This window comes from Neltuma alba, unplaced genomic scaffold (assembly GCF_004799145.2).
Source record: "Neltuma alba isolate B1F8T4 unplaced genomic scaffold, ASM479914v2 tig00010931_pilon, whole genome shotgun sequence".
In the NCBI taxonomy this organism is placed as follows: Eukaryota; Viridiplantae; Streptophyta; class Magnoliopsida; order Fabales; family Fabaceae; genus Neltuma; species Neltuma alba.
The window spans coordinates 99,165-120,641 of NW_021635706.1; the positions used below are offsets into that span (position 1 = coordinate 99,165).

General features: G+C 33.3%; 4 protein-coding genes across 4 annotated transcripts; all 4 read right to left on the reverse strand.

Annotated features, from left to right (window-relative positions):
- Nucleotides 1–79: 79 nt before the first annotated feature.
- On the reverse strand, nucleotides 80–17,380 carry LOC114760095 (uncharacterized). The gene is made up of 3 exons (XM_028949347.1): nucleotides 17,371–17,380; nucleotides 1,366–1,542; nucleotides 80–569 (listed from the first exon to the last, which is right to left on the reverse strand). Exons 2-3 carry the CDS (start codon nucleotides 1,457–1,459, stop codon nucleotides 271–273), a joined length of 393 nt encoding a protein of 130 aa, XP_028805180.1. The 5' UTR covers nucleotides 1,460–1,542; nucleotides 17,371–17,380; the 3' UTR covers nucleotides 80–270.
- Nucleotides 5,265–7,585, reverse strand: LOC114760096 (replication protein A 14 kDa subunit B-like). Its single transcript, XM_028949349.1, has 3 exons — nucleotides 7,534–7,585; nucleotides 6,299–6,557; nucleotides 5,265–5,559 (listed from the first exon to the last, which is right to left on the reverse strand). The coding sequence occupies exons 2-3, from the start codon at nucleotides 6,552–6,554 to the stop codon at nucleotides 5,495–5,497; spliced, it is 321 nt and encodes a 106-aa protein (XP_028805182.1). The 5' UTR covers nucleotides 6,555–6,557; nucleotides 7,534–7,585; the 3' UTR covers nucleotides 5,265–5,494.
- Nucleotides 8,218–10,551, reverse strand: LOC114760094 (ferredoxin, root R-B2-like). The gene is made up of 2 exons (XM_028949346.1): nucleotides 10,467–10,551; nucleotides 8,218–9,047 (listed from the first exon to the last, which is right to left on the reverse strand). Exon 2 carries the CDS (start codon nucleotides 9,038–9,040, stop codon nucleotides 8,576–8,578), a length of 465 nt encoding a protein of 154 aa, XP_028805179.1. The 5' UTR covers nucleotides 9,041–9,047; nucleotides 10,467–10,551; the 3' UTR covers nucleotides 8,218–8,575.
- On the reverse strand, nucleotides 15,727–19,923 carry LOC114760093 (uncharacterized protein YnbD). Its single transcript, XM_028949345.1, has 2 exons — nucleotides 19,065–19,923; nucleotides 15,727–16,195 (listed from the first exon to the last, which is right to left on the reverse strand). Exons 1-2 carry the CDS (start codon nucleotides 19,606–19,608, stop codon nucleotides 15,951–15,953), a joined length of 789 nt encoding a protein of 262 aa, XP_028805178.1. The 5' UTR covers nucleotides 19,609–19,923; the 3' UTR covers nucleotides 15,727–15,950.
- Between the last annotated feature and the right edge of the window lie 1,554 nt (nucleotides 19,924–21,477).

Consider the following 21,477-nt stretch of genomic DNA (forward strand, 5'->3'; position numbering starts at 1 on the left):
CATCATCAGTATTTCCTCTGTAGGGTGTAGAGCTTTTCTCTTCGAAGATTCGAACTCTAGACTCCCAGTAACTAGGTAATTTTTTTGGCGTTTTGCGTTGCCTTTAATTCCCAAAAAAAATAAAATTAAGCAGATACATCCCAAACCAGACACACCACATTGAAGTACATTGACACAGTAAAACATTTTGGAGTAAAAAAAAAAAAAAAAACTCTGAAGAACCAAAAAGGTTTGAGAAACCAAATAACTTTCGCCAATAGCTTTCGTTTTCTATGTGAACAAACATAACTGTACAAGAGTAAAGACCCCCATGACCATCATAATCAAAGTAGGAAACCCGAGTCTTTTAAGGTTGCCGGTGGCAGCTCCACGGTGGTTGTGATGATGGTTGGCGGCACCGGCTGCATAAACAGGGATGACTGCTGCACCACCTCCGTGTGTATTACCATTTTCACCATTGCTGGGTACTCTGCCACCACTTGTACCCCCATGACCAATGCCTCCTCCTTCTATCTTACTTCCTCCATAAACATGTCTGTCTTCTTCTACCTTGCTTTTCTGCATCAATTCTGCAGACAAGGTAAGCATCACAATTTTAGACGCACTCTTTTTTGTTTGCTTCATGTGCTTCAGAAGGAAACTGGCATAATAACAAGAAAAAGACTGGGTCTACCTGTATTTTGAAAAAGAAGACAAAAAACTTGCAGTTTGATATAATTCATTGATTGAAATGTGGACGTGCTGTAGTAGGATGCTGAAAAGGCAATACTGAAGGTAGGGATACATACTGGGGTATTGGGTTCTCTCAAAAGAACAGCTTTCTCGGGAAAAGGAAGGCATATGAACATTAACTACAGAAACTTTTAGTTTGACTGTTCAGAATCTATAGTTCTGATGCCTTGTCAATTTCAGCAAGAGCTAGCGTATGATACCTTGATTAATGGGCGACAAGAAAGCACAATGATCTACCGCACAAATTCAAAGTCACTCAAAAAGATTCCTCCCTAATACCTTAAAACAGGATTTCTTCTAACAACGATCAAGTCTACGGAATCTGCAACTACTCACCCGTCTTCTTGCCATAATTCCAGATGGTCTATATGCAGGTGAAACACACAATAACATGATGTGATAGCGTGAACTAAATAACAGAATTCCCAGTCATCTTTCCTTCAATGACTGATTTACTTTCTGAAGGATCTCTTGGCAAGAAATCACTTTCTGCAGATATGATGTTTGTCTCAAATCTCTATTATAACATTTACTATGAGATGGTCACTAGCAGATAACTTGCAAGTTTTGCAAGACTGCATCTGTAGTGAAGAGAAAAGGGTAAGATATGTATATGCTTGATAAGAACAGTACCTGAAGTCAAGCTCTTCTGAACTCGAGAAGGGGACACAGAATGAAGAAGAAGCATGAATAAGATAATAGAAAATCCCAATTCTCTGACACCCATTTGCCTGTTTTTTGATTTTTTTTTTTCAGAGATTCATACAGATGCAGATGATCTGCGTCACCTCCTCAATGATCTTTCGTTTCCTTGAAAGCTTGAGTCTTGAAGGTCTTGCAGCACTGAGAGATAGATAATGGCAGGCAAAACTGCTGTTTAAATATGATTTTTTTGGTGTAGAATCTTTGCAAAAGCAGAGCCTAGGATTAATTTAATCAACAGATTACATCAATTACAAATAAAAAGTATTGATATATGAAAAAAAAAATCCATAGTTTGTAATTATTTGATCCTTATCTTGAGTGAAAAAAGTAGCTTTATAAAACGAGAGCATTGTGATTACTGGTAAGGTAGTGGTCCGTGTGTTAAATAATGAAGATTGTGGAATCTTTTGGAAATGGGTTTGTCTGACGGCCAGCAGTTGGAAGCTGAAGCCACTATTTCTGAGCCACAAGAATTCATCATAATATTATAATTTAATCAAATCGTAGTGTATATATTTGTGTGACTATACATATAGGATGCATAAACTAGTTTATATGATTTGGTTTATCACTGCTACAATAATTGTGGGTATTAATATCAGTGCTTCTGATGGAAAACTGCTTTAAAATTAAAGATAGAAAATCAATTCATTCTTTCTTTTAATATCTTCAATTTGATTAAAAAGAATCCAGCATCTAATTTCAGTTGCTTTATCTAGTTTTCGTAAAATTAACAAATGCAGTGAATGAAAATATTGTTATAGAAATTATCTATGTATAGGGACGAATCACGAGGGGGGACAAGTTAAAGTTAGAGTTAGAGGCCGCCGTCTTCTAATAAGTAGGCGTTGAAGATATAATGAGTCCTCCAAAAAAAAAAAGATATAATCACTTAAATGGAAAATGCATCTGAATGATGATGATGGTTAAAGTTAGAATTGGGAAGACTTTTCCACATCCATCCATATTTTGTGATGACATATACGGACTGTGGTGAGAGGATGGTGACGGAGAATAATAATGAGTTGATGACTGTGATTTGTGATTTTGTGTAGAAGAGAAATAGGTGAGGCACATTTTCGTCAAAAGTTATATAGGATCAAAGAAAATGATTTTTTTTTTGCCTCTATAATTTTGATTTAATTATAATCCAATCTCTAAAATTTGACTGGTTACCTTAACTTTTTTTTTTTTAGTTTAGAAACCAAAAATTAAATGATTAAAACTTTTAAGTCTTTCTTAAACGTGTGATTGTGAGTTCGGATTCTTTATAAGAGTTATGTGTATATGAATTGCGACAAAAAAATTCAGAAATTAAACTGCATCAAATTAAACTTTAAGGATTGAGTTGCATGTAATTGAATTAAAACTACATGAACTAAATAATTAGTTACTCTTCCGGTCCTAAATGTAAGACCCTTATACACATTAGTATAAAAGTCTTATATTTAGGACTGGAGGAGTATTTCACATGAAAATGAGCTTTCTATGGAAACACAATATTGCCCTCTCCTATGGAAGCACCATTCCCATAAACATGGAAATGGCGTTTCCAAAAATGGAAGGAAATAAGTCTCAATTCATTATATTGTCCCTTCCCCCAATCCTCTCATTCTTTGGTTGCCATTCCCCCTCATGTCCACTAACATTATTTTCATTTCATTATATCCCAGTTCATTCCCCCGCTTATAATAAATCACCCATTAACAAAACATAATCAAGCAACCTCTGAGTTATTTTCTCTCTTTACTCTCTCTTTTTTAAACCTCTTCCCATCATAATGAAACATGACAAAGAGAGGGATTGAATTAGAAATTGTTCCTTCTTAACAGCAATCTTTTGAGGATATAAGAATAAAAATTTCGATGGGGAAAGGGAAACTTTGGATCCTTAAAACAATTAAAAGTTAAGTAGAGAGAGAAAAGTAGAAGGGGGAAATATAGAACCTGCTAAATCAATATGAAGTGAAAATAAGGAGCTTCACTTTTTATATTTTTCTGAAAAAATGAAGATGGGACACTTTTAATTTCTGAAGTTAGAGGCACATCTTTCTTTTGGTCAAAAAAATTTGAAGGCATATCTTGGAAGAAGGAAAAGCTATTCGATATTGCTGGGCTTGAATTTTAAAGTATATTTTTCTCAAATTACAGTGGAACCTAATTTCCATAAATTATAGTTCATTTATTAAATTTTGCCTCATGAAAACTCAAAATTAGAATGTCCAGTTAGCAGTATCATGTTTCTTTCATTTATCCTTTCATTAACCTTGAAATGCCATTTATTGTCAATGTTCCCTGATAAATCTTTTGCAAATTACTTAATTTGTGTTGTAAATAGTTTAATTTCAGTTATTCATACAAACCTTAACATTTAATTTTTTATTCCACATGATCTCAGATAAAGTTGTGAATTCTTATATACTACTTGTAAATTGTCTAGTATATATTGTGAATTGTCTTATTTCAGTTGTTCAATTACACATGGATAATTGCATTTGTTTTATGATATATATTTTCGTTGCTTTATTAAATAGATTAGATGATTTGGTAGTTATAATGTTTTTATTATGCCAAGAGGTTATGGGTTCAAATCCTTCAGCCATCTTTTTTTTTTAAAAAAAAAAAAACTTCTTTGGCTAGAGAAACTCAAGCAAGGTTGATTTTTTTAAAAAAAAAAAATATAATGCAAGGGCGTAGTTTCATCTATAAAATTTAATTTTATTTTGGCCGTAGGGGTTAAAATGAAGTTTCAGAATCTTATAAGGACTGTTGGAAATTAGATCACTTTGGAGGGGACTAACTGAAATTTTCCCTTGAAAATAAAGAGGCCTACTTTTTATATTTTTGTGAAAAAATGACGATGGGAAACTTCTAATTTCTGAAGTTTGAGATACATCTCTCTTTCGGTCAAAAAAATTGAAGGTATATCTTGGAAGAAGGAAAAGCTATTGTATATTGGTGGGCTTGCATTTTAAAGTAGATTTTCTCCAATTCTATACTTTATTAGTGGAACCTAATTTCCATAAATTATAGTTCATTTATTAAATATTGCCTCATGAAAACTCAAAATTAAAATGTCAAGTTAGCTGTATCATGTTTCTTCCATTTGTCGTTTCATTAACCTGGAAATGCCATTTGCTATTGGAAAAGGCATTATCACAAACATCACTATTGTGGAAAATTGGCATGTTTCTTTCACAAAGGGGACTACTTCCCCCGCATGATAAGGGATTAGTAGATGGGGAAGAATGCGACAGCCAGTCCCTTTCTTCGTGGAGCTCGTAAAGAAGAAACAAAACAAAAAAATAAAATAAAATCAACACAAGCTTTGTAAAATACAAAATCATAAAACATTAAATATTCACACACCCACTCACCATTACTCTATCTGTTCTCCACTATTAATTTCTGATTATAAAAAAGACGAACTTTTTCATAATTAATAGATCCGAGTATCCACTAGTCCTGCCAAGATTTACCGCTTTCTTAACTCACCACTACCATCATAGAAACTACATCACAGCTAAATCAGTTTGTATCCGTAATTGTACTGAAAAAGACAATTGAAAACAAACATTAAAATTATATGATTTGATGCTAAGTATGTATCTGGATTAACTTATTTTGATTTTGCCTTGTAAAATGTGAGGAAGCTTATTTCAGTTTATTCTAAAGTTTTCCAAACAAATTTAGCATTGTTGCCAATTATCAATTTTGATGTGTATGTCAGTACCAAAATTACACACTCGGCAGTTTTTCCCCTAATCTTGAACATTGTGTTTCGTGCGACAGTAAACTGATTTCACATTTAAAAAAGAGGGCAACCACAATCAAATAAAAACTAAACGTTATATATAGCAAAGTGATAAGTTAATAGAACTCCAAATATGGGACAGACTTCCTACTATGCATTGATCTATTACTTTTCTGGGAACAAAAACATTCCTCAGTCCTCATAAATACTTCAAACATATGCCACTTAGATGATAGAAGGTGCGCTTTAGCTTGAAAGCTGCAACTCCTTACCATCATAGGCTCTTCAGCATCTGTCAATGTCTCTACAGAAACAGACTTCTGAATTCCCCATTTGCGAGTTGGCATAATTTATTATACGAGCCAGTGTCTGCAAAGAAGGGAACATCAAAATCAATATACATAGGCAATGACATGAGTTGGATGTATCAAGCATCATGATGCATGAGTAATCATTTTCAAATACTATGAATATTGATAACAAAAATATCGGGTAATTTCCTGGAGTCACGAAATGTTCTCCTCAAGAAATCCTTAAATTGATCTGATCCCCCAAAAATAATCAAGACAAGCGAATGACAAAAAAACTATGCCAAAAGTAAATACTGTGTTCGCATGTCTATTTATAGATGATCTGATCTATATATATACTGATGATAAGATCTGACCTATATACTTTGAAGTCCGAATTTATTTAAGAATTTCTCGTTTTGCCTTGAAAGATTGAGCCTTTGCACCAATACATGCATATTGAGATTGTCGCTCTAGTTTTTTCAATCACACTATAATCTCAAAATGCATTTAGTGAAAAAAAAACCCACTCCATAGAGTTGCTTGAATATTATTAAGAGATTTCTCCGCTTTCGATCATCAGTATTAGCATAATGGCACTGTTAGTACCGATGATAGAACTAGGTATAAAGAAAAAAGAACACTGGACTGACTTGCTTCTATATTATCAATGACTTTACGCGCTTAGATGAGTACAATACAATCAAACTTAGTTCTTAAGATTTCTGCAGTAATTAACAACTTAAAACTCATCATGAAAAATAAAAGTTTATAGCGAAGGAAATGAAAAGTCAAAAACGTTTAATAGGGCTTCATACCGAATGTGTTGCCAAAGTCAGTCCATATCTCAGCATTAATCAATTGGCCGCTCTCTGCAATACCAATCACCTCAACATAATTCATAGCAGGAACCTGTGGCAATCCTTTCACAGTTAGCTGACGGTCATCTGTGGATTTTCCAACGGCAACACCACCATCAGATTGATGAACTTGAACCACGGTTCGAACTTTCTTCCCTATGAAATTGGGAAGCAACTCCGCATTTACAAATGCTGCAGGATTTGACGTGTCCATGGCCTGAAATCAGGAAGCAATCCAAGTGAAAAGAAGTAGGTAAGGTCTAATGTCCTTGATGCATTTCGTTGTTCCACGGAGACAGGGCAATCTTTTTCACCATGAAATGCATCTCGTGATTCTTACTCTAATGCTTTAATTATGATGATGAAAATCCCGAAACACGTCTACTAGTTAAACAATAACGGCTTGAGATGGAGCTCTACGCAAGTTGTCTAATGACATGTTGAATATATCATGAAAACATGCCCAAATAGAAGTAAGGGTAAATGATTTTGTTGTTGTTGTTCTCTCTCTCTCTCTCTCTTTTTTTTTTTTTTCAGTGACATGATTGCTTTGACGTTGTTATGCTGATTTTCCTTGTGTTGGTAAGAAAATAGAAAATATTGAGCAATTTGTTGATATGATTCAAAAATCTGCTCCAAACCATATCAGATTACGTTGAACCTTAAAAAAAAAATTAAAAAAAAAGGATGAAAAAATCTAGAAAGAAGAATCGCGAGTCGTACAGTCATACAGGAATTTCCACAAATAGAACAAGTGCAAAGAAGAAAAGCCAGAATCCACAATTCATCAGACACATCTCACATGAAAATAGGGGAAAAAACCAAAACACAGCACAAAGGCAGTGTCTTGAAATCAAAAGGATGATGTAAACCCGAACCCATAATTCGATGTCAGAGCCAGTCTCCTTTCAAAGGATCTGAATCAAAAGCCAAAACAGAACCCTTGTTTTTCCCCCTTTTTCCGGTGAACGAATCAAATCAGGACTTCACAAACAATCAACAATTCAAACATTCAAAACCAAACAACTTTCAAAAGGAAGAAAATGATGGGAAGAGGAACTTCTGAGAAGATTAACTTTATGAATTTAAATAAAATCAACCCGAAAGAAACGTTAGCAAGAAGATCGCAATGCAAAAATATTCAGAGAAAGAGAAGACATTTTCGAAGCAGAAGGGAACACAGACTCTCTTACCTGTGACCGATGCAAAAACCGGGAACTCGATCGCGTTCTTTCCCGTGGCCGCCTCGACGGTGTTCAGTGAGGAATGGAGAAAGAAAGGGCGGGAACGTACTTAATGGGGTTCTCTTTTCTGGCGGGACATAATTTTGAGAATTGTTTATGTATTTTTTTTAGAAAATTAATATAAAATCAAAAGTTCATAAATATAACAGCATACAATATATATTTCTTGGAATTATTAAATTTTACATCGATTGATTATATATTTAATCATATGTTATTACTGAAGAGTTAGAATAACCCACTAATTATAATTCTCAACATAGAGATTGTGATACCCTAAAAAATAATTAAATACAAAAAAACATGTAAAAATATGCTTATTTTTAATCCTTACAGCTCAATGACAAATCGTTAAATATTTTTAAACAAAAAATTGCCCACAAAAATTTGAAAAAATTCACATGTTACGTTTTTTGTTGAAAACTTGGCAATAAACGGACCCCTCTATGTAATCGAAGTTCTTTTATTACAAAATTATTATAACAAATTTGGTAGGAATGAAGTATGTGTGGGCCAAAAAAAAAAAAAAGAATGAGGCATGTCAACTAAATGATCGTTATTATAAAATTTATGTTAATAAAGCAACGGTCAAGTATTTAATTACTCAAGCATGTTACAAAACAATGAAACATATAGCATACGATGATAATATTTCAACGGTATCATACTTGGAATGTTCAAATGACAACCACATCGTCCAGCTCTATGAATGTCCTTAATATGAAATTATTAAAATAAGATGGTTGAACTACTCGTTCATTCAATAAATAGGCCATAACAAGAACACTAAAATAATACCGCGGACTCTACGATTGATCACGACTTTTATTAATATTGACGAAGTTGCAGTCCCAACATATTCTGGGATCAATCTCAAGATCATTATAAAATCATTGGGAAACTAGTACAAGCACCAGAACAATCTCACAATTCCTTACTAGACTGACACATATTCTAGCTCATATAAGACTAATCAAAACCATAAATTTGATTAGCAGAGCTCACTCTCCTTGTGGGTGTGAATCACACAATCTGAGGTTGGATATGAAACACAGGTCAGAATATATCCCTGCTCCATCTGCTTCTCATCTAAAAAGGATTGATCTGATTGGTCCACTGATCCTGTAACCACTTGGCCTGCACACGTAGAGCAGGCGCCGGCTCTGCATGAGTAAGGCAGCTCCACCCCTGCATTTTCAGCTGAGTCCAGAATGTAAGAGTCATCAGGAGCTTCAAACTCATTCTCACTGCCATCAGGTCCAATCAGTTTCACTTTGTACACAGCCATGGCAGAAACTCTGAAGGATTCAGATTTCAACCCAAAAAGCTTAGAAACACTCTTCACAGAGCCTAAGGACGACCCACTCTTAAAAAGAGCGCAAGATCTCCTTGTGGGTGGGGTTCTGGGCAAGGAAGCTGCTGGAACTCTCACATTGGACACGTTCACAACTGACATCTTGCACCTGAATCCATATCAATTTAGACAATTTGTCCTTCTCGGATAAAAACAAATAGAAACACACAAGAGAATTACTTAGTTACAGTTGATAGAATCAAGAAGGTTAATCCGTGATTCAGAAATGTGGCCTTGTCAATCATATCATCAAGTTGGACCTACCATACTAACGTTTATGAACTCATAAAATGCAATGGCAACCGCTATCAATCAACAACCAAGCAATGGTAACTACTCTTCTTTATACTATTCTATCACTGTCTTGTTATAACTTAATTGTCCACACACCATCGCAAGTAATACAGTATTTTTATAGCTAAACTTGCTAATAACTCAGAATTCTAAATATTTCACAGAGTGGTCACTTCCAGAACAGGACAAGAAAAGCTTGCATTAATTACTACCTCCTGTCATTAATAGAACTTGTTTTATTTTTATTTTGATTATAAATATAAAATCTCAATCCACTTTGTCTCTTATATTTATCTTCTTTTTTTAAAAGATAATTCTTGTAATAATGGTAGTTTTAATTAATATACTTGATAGTAAGGATATTTTAAAAAAGACAACACTTGTGTATCACAAATAACTAACCTAACTAGTTTTTTTAATTATTCAAATCAGCCAGTTAGCTCTTATCAATAAGAGCTACTCGTACGTGTCGTTTTTCCTAAAATATCTTCACTAATCATGTATATTAGTTAGAATTATCATTTAATAAAACTTTTAACATGAAATTATTACAAAGAGTACTTTGAAAAAAAAAGATAAATATGATAGTCAAAATAGATTTTGTCTTATATTTACGATCAAATTGAATGTCAAACTGGTTTTTATATAAGATTGGACGTAGTATTAAATAAGATTCTTAACAATGAAAGGACCCTTCTAGTCTCTCATCGTGTCATTTCCCGCCTATATATATTATTTGTTAAGCAATCATCGCCATCAAGTCAACTCCTAAATCATGATCCTGACTGTGCCACTGTTCAAGAAGCCAGCTTTCCAGAGGTTTGGAAGAGTGAAAGCACAACAATATTTGCAACTGAATCAAATTTATGAATTTCAAAGAATCTAGATCATCAAATAAACATGCCACGATTTTTGCACCTCTTGGTTTAGCAAAAGCAGTAATAACCCCGTAGAAATAGAGGAACTGGAAATCGATCAGAAGCTCAAGACAACAACAAAATTGTCCATAGGATCATCAATACTCAACAATCCACAGAGAACCAGGCGATACACAATAACAAAAGCCAAAACCGTTGGTAATTAAAAAAAATCAGGCATCGCAAGAAACACATACAAGTATTTTAGCTTCGATTACAAAAGTAAACAAAATCGCCGAATGAATCAATCAAGAGCAGAGAAGAACACAAGAGATCAGATGCGGAAACAGGAGAAGAGAAAGGAGAGCAAAACTCACCGTCTAAAAACGCAAGGAATGAGAAAGGAAGGTGCTGGACGTTTGGGGAAGTGTAGTAATACGCACTAACGCACACGTACTCGCACGCGCACACCCACAGTATTTATAACAGCGAAGGAAGGCGGGCTTTATGCGAGAAAGTGACTTTTGGATGTTTAGGGGGACGGCTTGGTCTTGCTCATCGTAAGGTGACTTCTCCTGAATTGGCTGTACATTTGACCAAGGGACCACTCCATCAATATTTTTCAACTTGCTTGTGGATATTGCTTTTTTTTTTTTGAGCTAAATATACGTTTGATTTTTTAAATTTATGTTAACTTTCAATTTAACTTTTTAATTTATAAAATATATTTTAATCCCTTAAATTGGTTAGTGTAACATACTATTTTTTTTAGAAAAAAGTTTGTAATTAAAAAAATAAAAAAATATTTTATTATTATTAAATTAAAAAAAAAAAAAACAACAACAACCAGCTTTTCCATTGAATTCCGTGAAAAAGCTCAAGCAATTTAAGAAGGGAGAATTTGGGGGAGGAGTATTAATTGAGGAAGAAAAAAGGGGAAAAGAAGTGGTTGGAAGATGGAGTAGTGATAGAATAAAAGAGAGTGGGAGGTAGAAAAAAAACGAGAGTGAGAGGAGAGAATGAGAGAGCGAAAGGTAGAGGAAAATCAAAAGAAAGTAAAAGTATGTGCTATTTAAAAAAGGAAAAAGTAATCTGCTAATCCTTTTAGTTTCATTCAGTTTTTAATCAGGTCCCTCTAAATTTTTTCTTTTTTATTAGATCCTTAAACTTATTTCTGTCACAAGAATTAATCCCTCAGTCTAAAAACTATTAAAACACAAAAGACGCCTCCTAACGGCCGTTGAAGTGAGGCCATGACGGCGACCATATTCCATGAATGTTCGTAGCAATCTTCCGATGGTCCCCATTCCTTTAGCCTCCAGCATTTGGGGTTTTTGATGTGACAGTCATTTCTGCTTTGAGTGATTTCACTTCAAAGTAAAATTTCTCCTTTCCGCCATTGCCATTAGGGTTTCCGGCTCTCCAAGTATATCATTACCCTTATCATCATTCAAGTTGCTGGAGCTATCATCAGGATCATTATCCGGCTTGACAAGGGAGAGGCCCATCTCCATCTAATCCATCCCACCCAAGAGGAGTTGAACCAAACAACAGACAAGTTAGGCGCACGTTGGATGTTGATGCAGTATCACTTGTGAAGTTTCTCCCATCTTATGACTGCGTTGAACGGCAATTTCGGGTGACAATGCTCAAAATATGCTCAAAGCCATCTCGACACTCGAAAAAGCGCTTTGCAGTTTAAGTTTTTGTGCTTTGGAGATAATGATTGCCGTGATATGGAAATTCTTCTAAAAAACCAGAAGATATGGTGGCTTTGGAAGTGTTGATGGGGATCGAATAAGTATATATAATATTCATATATCTTGCATCTTTCATTCTGATTTCTATAACTAAGCCATATTCAATGATTAAACATTCATACATACATATATGTATATATATATATATATGTACATGATTTTAGATAGTAGTGAAGCAACGGAAGATGACGATCGGAGCAACAATGATGAAATTTGCAGTGGAAGTGGAAGTACTTGGAAGGGTGATGCAAAAATATCCATGAGGTCTGAGAGGATTATATATACAGGAGGAGAACAAAAACTTCATTGTTTACAATTTCATACCGAATCATACCTTGCCCACACGCTTACGGAAGGGAGAGACTCATTGGCCACTAGAGTTCGTTTGGGTCAAAGGATAATACTTGTCCAATCCTTCTTTAACACCTGGATGCTTTTCAGCCAACTCACCATGTCTTAACGTTGTTTGAGGCCGTCTTTTAACAGTTCTAGACGGAAGGATTAACACTTCTAACAGAGATAACTTCAAGGATCTAATAAAAAATAAAAAATTTAGAGGGACCTGATTAAAAACAGAATGAAAATATAAGGACTTGCAGATTACTTTTCCCTTTAAAAAATAAGACAAGATTTAGGAATTATTATGTACACAAATATACTTCTTTTTATTAAATTTTTTAATGACTATTTTCTATATATTTAGAGTTTTATATTATTAGTTTTATTATAATGTTTAGAGAAAATTTTACCGTATGGATTAAATATAGAGTTTTGACAATATATGACTGTAGAAATTTAAAGATACATTATTAAGAAATTTTAATTAGTTTATATTTGTTCATTGATTGTTTTGAGAATTTTAAATTAAGATTTTAGTTAAAAAATTTGTTATTTAAGACATATAGAATGTTTGTACAGATTAAATTTAAGTTAAATAATTCATTTGAGTTATTTAATATATTATTGAGGTTTTAATCGGTTTGAATGTTAAATAGGTTTTTTTTTTGGTCCAAGAATGTTAAATAGGTTAAAGATATGTTTTTGAAAGCTTAAAGAATTGTAAATTGAGAATTTTATAAAAATTAAAATTCATTTATACTTCAAAGGAGTTGTTTGGTTGAGGAAAAATTTTAAACGAGACTATAATAAATAATTGAGATTTTAATTTCAAATATTTATATTTTAGGTAACAAATATATCTATTTAAGTTATGAAATTCAAATAGTATTATATGAAAATTTTATTTTCAAAATAATATTGTATCTATTATAAATAGCTAGATCTGGGAGAATTAATATATTTTTTTTGTAATTTTAATTTTAGAGGGTAGCTTTAGAATTTTAGAATAATTTGAGTTATATATTAATAAATATTTATATGTAATTTTGTGGACTCTTAAAAATTTTGGAGTAATCATTGTGTGAATATCTGTAAGCTAAAAAGTAATGAGTAACTCTATATCTTTGACTGGATATATCTCTAGGTAAATCTAAAAAATAATCATTGTGTAAATATTTGTAAGCTAATCATTATGTGAACTTTAGCTCTATATCTTTGGGAATATATCTCAAGTATCGGTGAGCTTAGAATAATTCAGTAAAATAGATTAGTTCCTATTGAATTATGTGTTAGTCTATGACTCCAATCAATAGTATAAGGGTGGATGGTGATATGAGGGAGGATGCAAATTGCATTATTTTTGTATTGGAAAATCATGCTGGCATATTGTTAAATTGAAAATGAAATTAAGTTGAATGTATACATTCGTAATTTCCATACACAAATACATATAATCGGATTTTTGTTTGTCATATATAATTTACTTATATAGGTTAGAATTTTAGTAATTAATAAGACGTTAGATCTCATCCCTATATTAACATTTTCAGGCAAAGGATCTAGTAGGAATCAAGAAAAGGCACTAATAAAGTGAGCAATGAAGGCTTCTATACTCCTCAAGCGCATGCTATGTTATATTTTTATTTGCCATGACTATAACATTTCAATAGTTTATTTTGTTAAGTCATGTCAGAAAAATGCTTTGAAATTATGTCATGTTTTGAATGTTAAAAATACGTATGGACTTTTAAATGAAATATTTTATTGCGTATGTGGATATAATTACATCAGGTGTTACAGTTAGTCTCTTGTTTAACCAAAAAAAAAATTTCAAATTTAGTAAATTTACCTATCTTCTTCGGCATTTAAGTACCAAGTCAACATGTAAATTTGTCTAGTTTGTATTTTTGGTTAAATAAAACTAGTATTCAATGTTTTAAAAGCTGGACCAGAAGTCGATCCGGAAAGATCAACGGGTTATGGTTCAATCGGTCAAATCGGTCAAACCGTTCGATCAAACCGGTGACGTAATAATTAATTTGAAACAATATTATATACATATAATTAATATATATGAAAAATATCAAATTATTAAATAATTTAGAAATGTATTTAACTAATCTAAAATTATAATGAAATAATTGAAAATGGACTAAAACCTTATATATTTAAATTTATGTATGTTTAAAATATTTAATGATATTAAAAATTATCAATTCATTCAAATCAAAACATTGTTTTAAAAGATAAACCAGATATCGAAACAAAAAGACTAGCGACTCACAGTTTTAACATCACAATATATGAAATTTTCAATGAAATAGTACTATATGATTATAAATAGTCTAAAAATATATTAGGATATTTAGGGGGTCAATTTTTTTATTTTTCTTCTATTTTATTAAAAAAATTTAGTATTTTTTTCAGTCAGGCTAAAAAACTGTCCGGTTTTCTAAAAACCGCTTTGGTTTTCGGTCCAACTCCGGTTTCCGGCTTAATGATGGCTCAACTTTGGTCCAATCTGGCTCAACCATGTGAATGTTTTTTAGTCCAAACCGAGTCGTTAACGAGTCCGTTGACGGTTCAACCGGTTTGACCGTCCAGTCCGGTCCAGTTCTTTAATCATTACTAATATTGTTAAAATTAATGAACTAAAAATACACTTTATAAATTTGAAGAACTAAATTCAAATATGATGCTTTAAAAAATTAATTTTTGTGTGTTTACATGTTTGTGTATATATTGATACACACACATATATATGTGAACACACACACACATGCACATACATACATGATCTATGAAGCAAATTGTCAAGTGTCAACTACTCCATTTGTCTCAATGTAACTTGTTAAACGTCTCAAAGTCTACTTTCATTTTATAAATTAGTTTTAATTTGGTCATCCAACTTTTTTTAAAAAAACAAATCCAGTTAGTTACGAAGATGTTTAACAAGAAATCTCTTACAATAATTGCCAACTCAATAATCACTGCATGAATATCAATATTAATATTAAATGCATGTTTATGATCTATAAAAAAATGCAATATTATTCATTGGCTATGAATATTGCGATTTGCTTTTGGCATTTCCACACAAATTGGATCCATGTTTAGTTTTATAAATTTGAGACAACGTTCACATATTATTGCCTATGAATACAACTTGTGACACAAATTTCTCCTGACAAAAATTGAAAAACACACATTTGATTAATTTTCAAAAGTTTAAGAATCAAAATAAAATAATCTAGAAGAGAAAAAAAAAATAAAAGCAAATAATAAAAGCATATTTTAAAATAGAATTAATATAATTTTTAGTCTCTCAAATTTATCTTTATTTTAGTTTTAATTCTTCAAAATTTAAACCATAAGTTTTAAACCTTCTTGGGCAAAACAAACCATTTTTTTATTAAATTATAAGAACCAATGTTAATGAAAAGAAATTTGAGAGACCAAAACCTATTACTTGAAATTTGAGAGACCAAAACCAAAATGAAAGCAAACTTAAAAAACCAAAAATTATATTAATCCTTTAAAATAAGATAAAATGAGATTCTTCTTTAAAAAGTTATCAGCAATTCATGACAATATCTTCTTGGACTTGAAACTCTTTGGTGCTGCTAACAGGTTAGCTTTGTTTTGCTTCTGGTCATTCCAAGTTATCTGAGCCCCAAGAATACGACAATGAAGTACATTGATTAGGACATGGAAACAATAGCTCAAAAGGAAATTAGGAGAACGTATGGCTTTCAGTTGTCTTCATGAACTGCCATTTGAAAGACCACCAAACTGTGATTGACTCAAGGAACTCACACCCATCTCTCCTTTCTTCTTCGGCATCGATAACCGGTGCTTCGACCATTCTCCGAGTGCCTTCCGATGGAGAGCATTCATCCGGATGTAAGGCCGCTTTTGCTTGATCAACTTCTCGGCATTTTTCCAATCTTCTGCAATACCTAGTGCCACTAACAGTGCACACATAACAGCAACACTTCTTCCATGACCTGTGAGACAGGAGAAATATTTTAAATAGCTATAACATCTCATTATCATTTGACTTGAAGAAAGTAGCAGCGTAAGATCACAGGGTTTATAACTGCAATTTCATTTTGACCAAAGAATTCAATTAATCAATCTGAAAAATGTTTTTCACATTCACATCGAGGAAAGAATTGCGACGAAAAGTTCTCTACAATATATTCATTATAGTAAAAAAGAATTTTTCCAGGCAAAATCCAGAAAATTTATGTGACTGTATAGGACTATGTAGAGGCAAGGACAAATGGGAGCTTTCTCTCTCTCTCAGTTCATTATAGGTTGGCTCAATGGCTCTACATGCACTATGACGCCGAAGAGGAAAGAGAAATTTCTCAAAATGCAAGATCAGTTAAATATACTCATAATCAAGAATAAGTGAATCAACAACTACTGAACAGATGCATATTTAAAGAAAAAATACAGGGCCCAAAAGGCTTTATTCAAGTCCTGAATTGACGGGCACCCACATAAGATGGGAATGCTCCTCCAGATAGTTAAAACTGACTATTGAGATGGAATAGCCAACTTACTTAAGTACCATAAAGAGCATTCTATAGTACTAACTTGGGATTCTTTATCTCACGCTACCTTGGTCTCTATCAATTGGCTATCCTTAAAGAGTCCAAATCCCCACCGCTATGTTCTCCAATACCCCACCTGCTTTCTCGTTGGTTAGAACCCACCACAGGTAGCTCAATTTACAACCACTGACCACTAGCTATAATATCAAGCAATGAACGCTTATGGGGCTTCTTGGAAGTAATTGGGCTAACTGCTCAAAAGCCCAATAATGGCCAAAATCCATATCTGCAGCGTTTTATGGTAGTTAACTTCAATAAATATTGTTCATTTCCTTATTTATTGAAACATTCTGTATCCTAATAGTCTTGAGATCATTCTCTTACTTGGATCAGGTTAGCTCACATTTTCTGAATTAGATCCTAAGAAATTTGACTGGATAAAGTTTACTTCCAGCTATCCTTAAACACCTAGGCGCCCTAGATTGATTAAATAAGACAAAATACACCCTGAACCATTAGATTCTCTAGAAAATAGCATGAGGCGAGAAGCCCCAAAACGACCCGGAATAAAGTTCATTGACCTTGAGACATACTTCAAAACACTTGATAACTCTCTTGACTGCAATACCACCCAGCAGCAGCTGCCGCACCACAGTACATTCTTCTTTCCCAGCCTCCAAAGCAACACCCACCTTTTAATCCCAGTGAGACTTCACAAACTCAATTTGCTATTCCACTTGTGGCTCCTTGCAAATATACTCATGATTCTCACCTATATTTGCTCTAGAAGAAAAAAGTAGTGCAGAGAAGAGAAGGAACATGGGCAGAGTGAAGATTGCAAAGAAAGAGTCCAGGTCATCTAGTAACGTTGCTGTAAATCTATAAATGAACCTATTTTCATCATCATGACAAAATCTGTGAAAGCAAAGAAGAAATATGGCTGGCAGGGGGAAAAACCACAAGCACCTCCCCCCCCCCCGGGGGGGGGGGGGGGGGGAGTTGTGTGCAATCCTTGGCCTCTAAACTGAATATTCCTATAGAAGGCCTGAGAAACAGAAATTTAAAGACAAAAATAAGGGAGAGGGGGAAGAAAGAGAGAAACAAAGACTACAAGATATCAACTCATACGAGCTTAGCTAATCTGACAAAGACAGTCACCAAAGAAACCTACCAACAGGAGTCCATAAAGAGGCCAAAAGTAATTTTATCCCAATCGTTTAATGAAACATGGTGGGAGCGTAGTTAAGCATTTGAGCTATGATAGAGCGAAGAGCATAGCAATGGTTAAGCACCATCTCCAAATTCAAGGCAGAACCAAGCACCATCTCAAGATGGGGGCAAAGCAATAAAGGAGGAAATAACCAACAAGTTGAACCATAACATACAGACAAGCATATTTATGAAGGATTATGAATATGCTAGACTTTAAGAGAAAATGTGAAACTAGAACAGAAATGAATGCAATCATGTGTTATTGTGACGTGAAGATAAAGAAATGCAGCTTGACTGTCTTTTATTTATTTATTTGTTTCTATTCTTTTTGGCCAATATGCAACTTCCCTGGCTGCTGAAGCATAGACTAACAGCCAATTTTACTTTTGCTCAGCACTTTTAAATTGCCATTTATTAGCATAAGACAGCCCGACTACAGAATAAGTTACAAGGAGAATAAGTCATAGCAACAGCAAGACACATGATCACGTGAAATAGACAAGTCTGTTAACAGAAAACCATCATTTTCCAATGTTGAAAGTCACAATGTAGATAAGATATCATGTTTGACGAACCTAAAGGATTGGTGCAAAAAAGAGGTGCTTGCAGGATGTTGAGATCAGAGTTACGGTATGGCAACAATCGTAAGTTCAGAACCAGCAATTTTTTTACGGGAGACATCGAGAGTTAAGTCCACATAATGATTCTCTGCTTAATCTATATCATATGTTACGAAAAGAACCCGGCCAACATTTGATTGATTATGTAGAGTTTCAAATTTTTTAACAAAAGAAAATTGAGAAGATCAGTGTATGCCCCAGTGATAGATCCATAAATGACAAACTACCGCAAGGAGGAAAACAATCAGATCCATTGAAAGTCATGAGTATCAGTAAATCACGATATGCAGATGATTAATGACTGGCACACCACTGCGGTTGATAATTTATCGCCAATTCTCATGCCCTTGTGCAAGTAAAACACATCTAGACGTAAGTTACAGAACATATACTAGGGAAGAAACTAGAAAGCTAAACAAGACTTCATGAAAGGCCAATGCAAGCAGTCCAAAATGCTTTGCTAATAAACGTCTACGGCTTACCATATGCACAGTGGATGAAAATGGGCCTTTTGAGCTCTCTCTTACGAATAGCCCACTTAACAGCGGTTTCTATTTCAGCAGGTTGAGGAGATCTGGTGTCCCAAGTTGGAACGCACATATACGACAAGCCCGAGAATTCTGACTTTCTAGGCAGTTCACAGGTGCAATCAATAATGGCTGGATCCCCTGGTGGCAATTTCTCACGTGAAGATGGCCACCCACCAACATAAAGTCCCTCAGAAATTTCACTGTAAGGTGCTTCCCGACTTCTCATTCTCCTTAATGTCGAGAAAAGTCGAACAAAGTACAAATAAGGGCTGAACATGATTAATGCCCAAATAGGGAAGCTCCCATCTGTGTTCTTCCCCAAAAGGATCGGCAGATTGATTGATGGGTGAGAAGCAATCGATAGCAAAAATGATACCAAAGAGGCATAGAGGAAAGGGATAGTTAACAGCATGAAACCTAGGCTTCGAAGGTATACAAAACTCAGAAATAGTATAGTAGCTTTCAACCCTATCAGAACAGAGATACCCACACCCATTTTCTCTATAATTTCAAAACAACAAGAATGAGGAAAACAAGAGAGTCAGAAATTTATTAGATTCACAAGCTTCTAGGGAAGAAAACGGCCCCAAAAAGAAATGAGAAACTAAGATAGACACGCTTTAGAAAGAAAGTTCGCAGATGGTTGACCAAATTGGCCTCAGGCAATCAGTAATTGCAGGAACTGATCCTCAAGATCAAGAGAACCAAAGCAGTCACTGTCTGCGTGTGTGGGCGAGAGAGAGGCAGGAACAACGTTGGCTTACCGCTAACTTCCAGGAGATGCTTTCCTTTCTCCTACACCTTAGGCTTTGCAGTTAATTTCCCAGCTGCATTATGCACTACTATTTTGTGGTTGATTGAGTTTTTTTTTTTTTTTTTCATGTGTCTCTACTCTTCATGGTTTCGGAGAATTTTTGAAGTACTAGGAGTTAGGGTACCTAAGGTGTATTTATTTAGCCGATTCTTTGGGAATGAACAGTTAGGTTAAAATTGTTTCCTGAAAAAAAATTAATGACAAAATTATATCATAAAATACTTTGAAATACTTAGTATCCCTGGAAAAATGCTTTAGGGGATTGGAATCTTAACTTTTTAATATATTGATAAAGATTTAATAATATGATTAATTTGAAAATTAAAATGGAAATCATAAGAATTTAATATTTTTTCAACTTATCAATAAACAGAATAATCTTACCTTTTTTTGGTTGGGATCCTCCTCTTTATCTTAATTCTCCATATACGTGGTTTGATGAGAAGAAAACCAAAATGAAAAACGTTAAAAATAATTATTTAGCATAATATTATTATGCAGCATTATATTATATAACTCAAAGTTTAATTATTATATACTTAGCGTTCTAATATTCCTCTATATGCTTGTTTTTTTTTTAATGCTTATCCTTGTACTTCACCGATTCTTAATATAAGACCTATCTAACTAATTTGATTAGATTAAGAAAGTTAGGCAAATTAGTTAATTATAAGAAATATAACATGTTTTTCCTAAAACACTATAATTATTTTTTTATATCCTCACTCCCTCTCCTCTTTGATATGGTTGAGGGAGTGTCAATAGGAATAATTTAAAAAAAATGATAAATAGGAGAATTAGGTCTTATATTTAGGATCAAAATCAACTTCACACTTAGATTATATATTAAGAACCAGAGAGGTATAAATTAAGAGTATTTTTTCTCATTATTTTTATTATCTGAATATATAATATTATTTTTAATTTACTATTATGTAGATTGTTGTTTTTTTACAAAACACACACACACATACATATTGAAAAAGAGCTAAATACTTAGATGGAGAGAAAATTAGGAAAAAGAGAAAAATAGGAGGAGAAATAAGTTTTTCTCTATTAGGAGAAAAGAAAATGGGGAGGAAGGAAAAGTATGTGGAAAAATGAAGGGGACCTCATATCTTTTTTTTTTTTTTAACATATGAAAAGATTTGGGGAGGAAAACAAGATTTTAGTGATTGACTCTGGTGCATTCTTAAGTTCTTTCTCTCCATATTCATTTTTTAATTTTTATCTTAAAATAATGTTTTTATTAAATAATTTGATTTTAAAATATCATCATTTGAAAATATATAAAAATTAAATAATTTGATTTTAAATTATTTAATAATGCTGATGTTAGTATAATTTTCCTATTGTAATATATATTTCGAAAAGAATATTTTGGACATTTTGATATTTACTCATTTTCTTTGCTCCTTATTTCCTTCCATCTATCCAAATAAGAGAAATAATAGCATTTTCTCTTTAATTCCCTGTCTCTCTATTTTTTTCTTTTCCCATTTTTGATCCTCCCAACTTTCTTCTCATCCAAGCACAGCTTAAAACTTATTG

Bases quoted from the DNA above. Each gene is read 5' to 3' on its own strand.
- LOC114760095 (XM_028949347.1), bottom strand. From the start codon at position 1,459: ATGGGTGTCAGAGAATTGGGATTTTCTATTATCTTATTCATGCTTCTT. The intron at 570-1,365 runs GTACTGTTCTTA...CCTTGTCTGCAG, and splicing joins TCAGAAGAGCTTGACTTCAG to AATTGATGCAGAAAAGCAAG.
- LOC114760096 (XM_028949349.1), bottom strand. From the start codon at position 6,554: ATGGACACGTCAAATCCTGCAGCATTTGTAAATGCGGAGTTGCTTCCC. The intron at 5,560-6,298 runs GTATGAAGCCCT...CCTTCTTTGCAG, and splicing joins TGACTTTGGCAACACATTCG to ACACTGGCTCGTATAATAAA.
- LOC114760094 (XM_028949346.1), bottom strand. From the start codon at position 9,040: ATGTCAGTTGTGAACGTGTCCAATGTGAGAGTTCCAGCAGCTTCCTTG.
- LOC114760093 (XM_028949345.1), bottom strand. From the start codon at position 19,608: ATGGGTGTGGGTATCTCTGTTCTGATAGGGTTGAAAGCTACTATACTA. The intron at 16,196-19,064 runs GTAAGCCGTAGA...CCTGTCTCACAG, and splicing joins TTTCATCCACTGTGCATATG to GTCATGGAAGAAGTGTTGCT.